This window comes from Etheostoma spectabile, chromosome 13, assembly GCF_008692095.1.
Source record: "Etheostoma spectabile isolate EspeVRDwgs_2016 chromosome 13, UIUC_Espe_1.0, whole genome shotgun sequence".
Taxonomy (NCBI): Eukaryota; Metazoa; Chordata; class Actinopteri; order Perciformes; family Percidae; genus Etheostoma; species Etheostoma spectabile.
Window position 1 is genome coordinate 8,037,642 of NC_045745.1, and position 10,432 is coordinate 8,048,073.

Here is a 10,432-nt window from a genome sequence, read left to right on the forward strand (position 1 = left end):
CTCTCTCTCTGTCTCTCTCTCTCTCTCTCTCTCTCTCTCAACCCCAAGAACTCTTTGTACTGATGAGTACAGATGAAGTTAAAATCCTCCCCCGCACTCCTCATCCAAGGCCAGATGCATGGCCTATTTCGTCCACGTCTAAAACGTTAGCATCCAATCATCAGACACTCTTCCTCACATTCAAGTGCTCTGAGTAGGATGAATTGTCCCCAATGGATCGCCTGTGCTACTTAACACAAGAGGTCTAACTTTTTCCTGCATTCATGTATGACATTTCCATTATGTGGGGTACATGCACGTGGTTTCTGTGTGTGCACACGGAGGCATGTGTGCTATGCATGACTTGTTTGGTCAATGCATCCTTAGAAGTGGGTCAGAGTGCCCCAGTTCTCTTTGTGTGGGCGTACATGTGTCGGCATATTGCATTTCATTGTTATTTTGTCCTGATTGACTTATCTGCAAAGAACATTTTCTCTCTCTGGCTCTCCTGCTGTTCGGGAGCATGTTACTCTCTTGTTCACCTCTCTCAAGGTGAGCAAGAGCTTTTAATTCAACTTTGCTCTGGTGCACTCGTTCACTTGTGGAAGGCTTGGAATAACCACGTTTGGTCAGGTAGCTTATGTTTTGTCTTATTTAATCATGTCAGGCCATATTGAATTTACAAATAGCGGTCACGCCGCATGTGTAAGTGAGCTACCCCCGTTGAGTATGTGCAGCAGAGCTGGGCTGCAGATTACATGATATAATAATGTTTAGGCAGCGCCTCTCCTTTTTAAATTCCTTTAACCTTGACTCCCCTTAAATGCAGAGGAGAACACATCTGCCAGGCTGGTGTCAGACATTAGTAATACACACGACTTGGGCAGCATTGTCACTTTTTATTAACGCCCAGAGCTTCGCATGGACACCAGCTGTTGCATCAAGTGGAAAAAGCCTTGGCGGAATGACTGACCTTGACTTTAACTGCCGCTCCTTTGGCTCTTCCCCTTTTTTAATTATTTTGTTTGGTCTCATACATTTTAAATGGCTTAAATGGATTACCATTCCAGACAATGGAGGTCATTCGGGAAGTCAATTTTTTAAGATAAAAAGGTTGTTTTAACAGCAAATGTGTTTATGCCTGTGTAAGAAAACTTTGGGGAAAGAACAACAGTGGTGAAAAGAAAGAGGAGGGATTTGTCTTGGACCGACGACAAGGTTGAACTGTCACTGAAAGGTATGTAGGCCGACCTATCAGATAAGACAGACTGATGTGCGTAATTGTTTCCAAAGGTATATCTATGGAACTTCGGCAGTGGCTGAGAGTGCAGTGACCTCCCCTGTTCCTAGTGTATCTTTAAGTACAGGAGGAGCGAAGCAGAGAGAAAAAAAGATGAAGCGCCGGTCAGCCAAGGGGGGTGATGAAGCTTTCACCCCCCCATCACTTGCCCTCCCTCTCACATGTACGTGGCCAACTGCAGGGGTAAAAATCACTTTAGAATGGTGCCTGCTCTGTCATTGGCTGACATTGTCAAGGATAATGGATAATCGCCACAGAAAGCGTAGAGCAGCGCAATGGTGCTGTGGTGTCCCACGGGGTGGGGGGGTCAGGCTTTTTGGGTGCCACCACCAATGAGATGACATGTTAACAGATGTGTAAGGTCATTTTCAATGTATACACCAGGGGAGATAATGTAATAGTAATGCACACATCACACATTCTGCGAGAGGAAAGGAGGAGGGCTACATGCTTTAGGGGCTCAGTACAGAGGACAGCTTTCCCTATATTAAGGTCATTTATTTGTTAACGGAGCTCTGTCACTGAGGAGGACATATTTTTTCTTGCCCTTGCTGTAGTTGGGCTTTTTTTGACACCGGCTTTGTCATTACATGTCTCTTAAGAGCCCAAGGTGCCGACTTTGCTTAAAGAGCTATTTGTACTTAATGTGAGATAGCGAAGGCAGTAGCTCTGTTGTATATAAACGTGTATAGTGCTGTGTCATCGTGTTCTGTGCTGCCTTGTCTGCTCTGTGTTGAAGTTTCTTTGGGCAAAAACATAGACAAGGTCAACAGTAACTCCAAAGGTTCACTGCCAGCAGCAGAGAGCAGCAGAATTCCCCATGTTGAAACCTGTGTCAGTGTTTCTTTCCCATTTACATCCCCCCCCCCCCCCCCCCCCCCACCCAGGTAAACGTGTACGTGTTTACTGTGCTGATCACACAAGGTGTTACGGGGCATTCTATTATAATTGCACTAAGCTCACTGGCGGGAAAATAGCCCTAATCCTGGGCATCTAAGATTAGCATGACAGCAGACGTCAGATGGCCCAGTCGACCAGGTTGGCTTTTGTTGTTGTCAGATTTAGGTCATCAGCTTATAAATGGCCTTGAAGTGTAATTGACGCTAATAGGCCAATCTCAGTAAAACGATTATATTCTATACAATGCCTCACCGTCTTAAAAGTCCCAACCTGATTGTTTTCCTACAGCTACTTGGATGGAATTGCACTCTAATCAACTGCAATCCAGTTTCTAATCCCAGTTAATTTCAAGGCGGCATTGAACGTGCCACCTCGTTGCCCTTACTGTCATGACGACCTGTGGACCTTGGCCACGGCGATGGATTTGAGCCTTATTAGAAGCCTGCTGCCTTGTTGTTTTTGGCCCTTGCTACTGCTCTCTGTGAAGTATTTAGGCTAGTGGCGGCGTGGGTTGCCATGGCCTTTTCGTCATAATCAAGGGCAGCTGTCTTGCCGTGTGACCTGCAATGTTGGTCCACTCAGCGGACACCAAAGGTGAGGATGGCATCGGGAAAGGACACGGGCTGCAGCTGAGGCGAGGTGGAAGCTCTGTATTAATTAACCTTTATGGGATGCGGCCAGGACTGTCGGAGGTGTCCTGTATCCACGGAAACCACTCTGACAGGGTTCAGAGCAGAGGTCTCCCAGGGCAGCGCCGCTGACACTGTCATGGCAACTGGCACTGTGCTCACCCCAGTGTCACCGACTCTGCCCTCCTGACAGTGGTCTGGTGTGACAGGTGCACCTGATCCTTAAGACACCCCTACCCCTCAATACACACACACACACACACACAAAAACACAAACTTGACAGTCGAATACAGCTTATCTGTTAGCTATATCCTTGCTGTGACTGGCTGTTGTACTGTAAACACGACTCCCATCACATTGAATCAGTTTGTGTTTTTCTCTTGTCTTTAAAAGAGCTGCAAAGAATAATCAAATATTGATTAGTTGTCGACTATTAAATTATTCTCCCAACTATTGTGTTAATCGGTTTGAGTCATTTCTTTTTATGAAAAAATGAAAGGATTCCTTCTTTAATGTGAGTAATTTCTAGTTGCTTCTCTTCTCTGACAGTCAACTGAATATCTTTGAGTTGTGGACAAATATAGACACTTGAGGACGTCACCTTGGGCTTTGGGAAACACTAATCAATATTTTTCACCACATTCTGACATTATAAATACCCAATAAGAAAATAATCGACAGAATAACAGACAATGAAAATAATCGTTAGTTGCAGCCCTAGTCTTTGATTTAAAAACAATACAGGTTTAAGAGTTAAGCTTTTTGAAGGTTTACACTGACCAAGTGTGAATGAACACAATGCAGTGGTGAGTGTGTATGCACATGTATGTATGTCTTCATGCTTGTGTCTAGGCATGAATGCTTAAATGCATACTTGTGTGCATGTGGGTGAGTGAGTGGGTGGGTGGCTCCTGCTTTGTGTAGACCGAGGGTTTCATCGTGTGAAACGCTGTTCAAGTGCAAAAGGAGCAGGAGGTGGTAGGGGGGGGGATAATCCACTGAAATGACAAGCTGCATAAGAAATTATTCACAGCTCTCACAAGGCCCTTCACTTTTGAAAGACATCGCTGCGAGGGGCTTACAGCTCAAGACCTGAATGTTTTCAAGGTAGTGGGCTTGAATTTTCAATTTGGATCTAATCAGGCCTAATCTACATTTGTCGTCTGTTTGGTGGCTGTGAGGGGAGAGTGCAGAGAGGAGAAGGAGCCGTGTGCAGTCAGTCTGAAATGTTGCTAAGTAACAGAGATGGCAGACAAGGTGGTGAAATGAATGTGATCTAGTGCTGTGCAAATCCCTGCTTCTCACACAGTTTCTCCTTTTTCTCCTCTTTTTCTCCACCCAACCATCTCTCCCTGCCTCCCTCCCTACCTCTTTTCTCTCTCACTCCTATAGGTCCCCAATGTGAGATCTGCAAAGCTGAGAAGGCGCCACTGACCGAACCACAGCCAGGCTTCAGGACAGACATCCCAAACATCCACAGCCACGGAATGTGTCAACATCTTTGTGGTGAAATCCCGCTGACTCCTCGCTCGCTACTCACATAAGCCTGGAGCTGGGCCTTCTGGGATCCTACAGTCTTTAAAGGCATATAACAATGCCTGGGAGGCCCACCCGCCCCAGATTGCCTCCAACCATGGTTGCAGTTTCACCACAGTGCTGACTGCCCACTACAGAAAGGATTCATATCTGGTCAGTGCATCCTTCGGCTCCCTCACTCTGGGCAATTGCTTGCCTTCTTTTTGGTATTTAGGAAGTGCTTGCCACTGTCAACCAGATGACGTAGTGGACATTTGTTTCCCAGTAGTAGTGCTGAACCATACGAGGGGATCCTAGTATTGAACATGACTCATGGGGAGGAGCCTGGCCCTGAGACACACAAGGATTCAGCTGTTCTAACTTATCTGGAAGGTTTACTGATGCATCCAGTGGTAGCCGGGCCTGGGGCCACGGCAAGCGGGAGGTCTGAGGCTGCCCACAGCAACCAGGAGCAGGCTGACAAGGTGTGCGGGCCTTTCCAACTGCCCAACCATGGCCCCACAGCACCTAAGGGTGGAACCAACGGGCCCACACTAGGTTCTTCGCAACACCTGAAGAAGGCCCGCCTACTGCGCTCTGGAGCCTGGAATGATCCAGGGAACCAGCGGATGAGTTCCCCCCCAATGGAACTGAATGGCCAAGGGGGAGGCCTGCAAAATGGAACACTAGAGGGATCTCCTCACGCTGGGGAGAGTACTCTGTTGGCTTCCCTGCTTCAGTCATTCAGCTCACGGCTTCAGAGTGTGGCGATGTCTCAGCACTCTAATAAACCCCCCAATGAGTGTTCCTCCCCCTCCAAGGCACCACCTACGGACAAAGAGCCACTTCCTGTATACGGGACAGCCTCAAGCCGTTTAAAGGGCCTAATGAGGAAGAGCAAGCTCCAAAATCATAGCAACACACCTTACAGTCGCCGAGGACACAGTCAGGACAGACCCCCAGAATCCCCTCGGTCAGCACACAGTGCCACGCCTCCCGCTGCCCCTGCTACAGCTGAATCAGTGTCCTGTGCGGAGCGTCTGAAGGCGGTGGCCAACATGGTGAAAATCCGTTCTAGTCCAGCACCTTCACCTTCACCCAAGCCCAGTGTGGCCTGCAGTCAACTGGCCCTGCTGCTGTCCAGTGAAGCCCATCTCCAGCAGTACTCCAGAGAGCATGCACTCAAAGCCCAGCTCTCTGGGAGATCTGCCAGCGAGAGACTGGCTGCCATGGCAAACCAGCAGCATGGTCCGGACAAAAGGCCACCTAGTGTGGGAGGGAGTCTTCCTGGAGCCACAGACACACTAAGCTCCTTAACAACCCAAAATGGAATGACAACAACAACCACAGTAACAACAACACTCCCTCGGACAGCCTTGTCCAGTCCACAGAGCCCCTCTCTGCTGCGTGGCCACAGCCAAAGCTCCCCTCCCACTCCCCCACATGCTCCAAACCCCACTCACAGCCAAGCTCCTAGGGAGAAGCGAGGCGTTGACTCACGTCCAACCCGTCCCCCTCAGACATGCAGCAGCTTGCTGCTGCTGCTACTCAACAACCACAACAACCAGAAGCAGTTGACCAAGAATGGGCACCTGGAGGACAGCTGTGGCATTCTGCCGCCGAGCGGCTCCTCTTCAGTCACGTCAGACAGCGAGTGCTCCATCCAGGAGAGGAGTCTGGCCAAGGACAGCAGTGATGCAGAGAGTTCCTACTGGAGTTGCTCCCCCATTGATCTCTCCATGAGAAGCCGGGCCAGTACACAATACACAGGGCCCAAAACTTCCACCCCCTCTTCCTCCTTCTCCTCTTTCTCCTCTTCTACCTCTACCTTGTCTTCTTCCACCACAGTGTTTTCCTCCACCCCAGTTGCGTTCTCTCCCCAAGCTTCTGCTCAACCCTCCACCAACACCGCCTTTTCACCAAGCTCTACTGTTGTCTCCTCTGTTTCCACTGCTATTTCTACTTCTTCCTCCTCCTCTATCTCTACCTCCTCCCTGGACAAACTAACAGAATCTTTACTAAAAAAGTGGAAGCCAGAGCCATCAGGATCAAATGTGTGCAAGAACAAGGAGCCTGAAGTGAGCCCCGACCGAAAATCCCACTCTAAGGTCACACTTATGCAGCTCCTCCTTGAGCGCAGAAATAATGAGATGGTTAATAAAAGCATAGGTAACCAGGATTTGCCACTTGATATAACTATGGCCACCATGTCTCGAGAACAACCAAAGGGACTCGTGCCCTGGGAGGAGACCAGAACAGAAAGCCCCATAAATAGACCGGTAGCCCCAGCTCAGCCCCTCTACTCACTTAGTCGTGACCCCAGTGGCGCTCTGTCCCCGTACTCCTACTCCTCCCCCCATGTCCAGTCCAGCCCGTTGGATTTGTGTAAGTCTAAAGCCTTCCCTGCTGAGAAGGCTTCAGAGCCTGCCTTCAGTGCCAGTAAACTTTTACAAAATCTGGCTCAGTGTGGCACAGCTTCTTCCTCCCCACCCATCCCATCTAGCAAAGGGCTGGGTCAGGAGCTTGATGCCAGTAGGCCCCTTGCCCTATTGGAACGGCTCAATGCCCCGATCCACAGGACCACCACCACTCCACTCTCTGACAGGCCCTCCGGCAGTGGCACACCTTTCAGTCAGAAGGAAGCCTCTCCTTCATCACAGATTGAGAACCTTCTGGAGAGGCGCACCGTGCTACAGCTTCTCCTAGGAACAGGCTCAGCTACTGCTACAGTCAGCCGCAAAGACAGGCCCAGTGGCAGGAGGAGTGTGGAGGTTGCAGGGGGGTGCTATGACAAGAGCCCCAGTGCCTCCATTGTCTGTGACAGCTCCAATGGGCCCCCATTGGACGTAAAGGTAAAAACTGAGCTCACAGAGGAGGTGGGTCAGTCCTCGGCCATGTCTGAGGACTCGAGTGGCAGAAAGAGACATAGTGGCTATGAGAAGAATAGCCCACTCTCAGATTCTCAGCAGCACTTAAAAACAGAACCACAGCCTGCAGAGGTCATAGCAAAATATGGCCTTCTCAGCCAGCTGCTTAAACAACAGACTGCTACCTACTATACCAGTTCTGCCATGCAGGCTGAGTCCCAGCCCAGACAGGTTAAAGAGGAACAGAGCGAGTGTCCGAGCCCCAGTCCTAAGAAGAGACGCCTCTGCTCTGATCGGACTGACAGTTTGCATAATACCAGCTCTCCAAGAGCAGTGGACAGTGGCGACATGAACATTTTTGCATCTTCTGCTGTTCAGGAAGAGCCTGAATGGCCTAGGAATGTGAAGGAAGAGGACGCTCCGCCACGGAGCCCACCAAGTGAAACCCTCACCAGAGAGAGCCGGGGCTTCAATGTGCTCAAGCAGCTGCTGCTCTCTGACAACTGCCTGAAGGAGCTGTCCCAGCAGCCCCGGGGGACGCCCAATCCTTCCGTCCTGCAGGCCAATGGCAAGGCCAACGGCAGCATTCTCAGTCAGCCTGCCCATAATCACAGCTTCCTCCACCTGCCCGGCTGGCAACCCCGTGGTTCCCTAAACTCAGGGCTTCCGAGTAATCTCAGACCACTGCCCACCCCCCCTGCAGGCGACAGTCCAATCCGCAGCCCCTGGAGTCGCCACCCAGCTCCGTGGCCAGTCACTCAAAAACGAGACCCCCCTACTCTGGTCAAACAGGAGCCCGAGAGCCCTGTGAGATGGAGTAGTCAGGAGAATGAGGAGGAGGAGGGCTGTGACTCAAACCTGGACTCTCCACGGCTCTCGCGCTCCAACCCCATCCTGTATTACATGTTGCAGAAGGGCAGCATTCAGTTGAGAAAGGAGGTGCGGGAGCAGGCAGAGGGAACCCAGTCTGTGGTCAGAGTTAAAGAAGAGCCAATCAGTGACATGCATGCTTATGAACACAGTCTGAGCTCCATCCCGCAATCACCGAAAAACAATGACAAGCACAGCCATGAGAGCCAGGGGCTGAGCCATTCGTATGAGTAGAAGTTGTATCAACTACCGAAAAATACAAAGTGGAATCAAATTCATTGACTTGCCACCCCCCCCCCCCCTTTTTTTTTTTTTTAATGACTTGCCAAATTGGTTTGATGGGACAAATAATGCAACATTTGTTTTATTATTGTTGTGGAATAGGGCAAGTTCATATTCAGAAGCATACTTGCATTGGTTTTTCAATTTTAAACAGTGAGGTCATGGAATGGTACAAAACAGATTGATTCAACCAGAACTACACAACTGTCACAAATGTAACCTTTCCCATCAGTGATTATCACGCACTACATATTTAATTTAGTTAACTATGAAGTCCTCCTTTACAATTTGGTCTTACACTTATTATTTGTATCTGAATTGTACACATATCACTATTCCATGTCCCCTTTGTTGCCTGCCATAAAACATTTAGAAAGAACATTTCAGGCAACATTCATTATTGATGACTCCGAAAATGTTAGTGCTCACTTCAGTGGACATTTATTTATTTTCTCCATCAGAACATTTTCAGATAGACAGAGTCCCATCAATTTTAGATAAGATTCCCAGAAAAAGTCATTCTAGCGCAGACACGGCGGTCTATTACAACAATGTACATGATAAATGTATTCAAAGGAGGACCTGAAAAAACAATATTCACACTGCAATAGCTTCAGTGAGGATCCTACCATGATGAATGCTTTGTCTTGCCTTTCCTCACGATGCAGAGAGGGGGATAACTACCAATGGAAGGAGAGTGTATCAATGGAGGTTTAAATAGTCGCAAGTCATTGAGTTATGCTTTTATTTGGATTGAACTTTTCAGAGGAAATATTCGACAGTGCAAATTCAGGGTGACATGTTTGCGGATTGTGCCGTTTAGAGCAGATGGGTCAACAGCGTGCGTGCTGCGTACAGTTGAGCAACTGTGTGTAAACAGGTTTCTAGAGCAACAGTTAAAAGGCTGCAGTGTCTGAGAAACGTGTCTTAACATCCTGGGTAAACTCGCACCAATTTTTTTTCATGCACACAACACAAAAACAGTGTGAAGCACATGGCTTTTTTATTTTTTCATTTCATATAAGGAGCACCTTGAGTTTGCACTGCCGAAGCTGAGTCCTCGGTGTCCTCTTCAGGATAATTTAATGGCATGTAATTAAAAAAGTTTTTAAAAAAGTCAGTGTTATCTGTTGAGAATTTGACAGTTTGTGATTCTTCTTATTTTTTTTATTTTTATTTTTTTTCATAATTTCTTAACTGTTGTGGTTTATGGACATGTTTTATTTTTGTCTGCAGTCTCTTAACTCATAAAATGTCAAAAGAATTGCATGATAATTAAGAGAAGACCACAGGTACATCTTTGTTTTCAAAGCAGCTGGAAATATGTACTTGACCCCCCACCCCACCCCCCACCCCCCTTCCCAATAATCACCAAGACATGTTGGTGTCTCGAGGGATATCTGGTATCTAGCTCCTTTTTGATTTTGATTGTACGGTATTCTCTTCAGTTAATGTCACACACTGCTTTATCCATTTAGTCTTGTGATCTTTTTAATACATATACCTATGAAGTATGTCTCTTCGATTATTAATACATTTTCACAATGGTTAAATATATTTGTGTAAATAGTACTTTCAGTATGAAAGATGACTATTTTGTAATGTTTAAGAAAAAGATATTACCCTAGTTTTTAATGCCCTGATATGTAAATATGAATTATATGCGTACAAGTGTACATACAAAGGCAGAGGATGCTATGCCCATCTTTTTCGGTTGGTTTGTTCTTTGCATGTGTCTCTATGTGGTAAATGATAATCTATCCTGCGCTGTGTTGTGTAATAATGTCTGACTCTCCTCACTGCTGCCTGTTGCATGCAGACGCATGGGAACTACCTGTGTATCCCTACCGGTGATGGGGGAAAATGTCAAGTCTTAAAATAGGTCTTTTTTTATCACAGAGAGAGAGAGAAAGAGAGAGGTTCGTTTAGAATATGAACAGTCCTTAAATAACCACAGACCGTCGAGCAAGTTGATTTAAAGATGTGTGAAAAATAAACGTGCATTGAATATTTTTGTGATTTTCTTTTCTGTTACTGGTTAACAGAGCTCTGTGAAAGAGCTCGGGGCTATAGTGGAAGTGTGTGTGGG

General features: G+C 47.5%; 1 protein-coding gene across 6 annotated transcripts in view; it reads left to right on the forward strand.

Moving 5' to 3' along the window:
* The window catches only part of nrip1b (nuclear receptor interacting protein 1b), a 49,577-nt gene extending 39,237 nt beyond the window's left edge, over positions 1-10,340 (forward strand). For 4 of the 6 annotated variants that reach the window (XM_032534592.1, XM_032534593.1, XM_032534595.1 and 1 more), the window contains one exon: positions 4,202-9,445. In XM_032534592.1, coding sequence (XP_032390483.1) covers positions 4,651-8,295 — 3,645 coding nt within the window. In that variant the 5' untranslated portion in view covers positions 4,202-4,650 and the 3' untranslated portion in view covers positions 8,296-9,445. Of the gene's footprint in view, positions 1-323; positions 328-4,201 lie in introns of all 6 variants that reach the window. The other 2 variants (XM_032534591.1, XM_032534590.1) reach the window with 2 other exon arrangements.
* Positions 10,341-10,432: the final 92 nt, after the last annotated feature.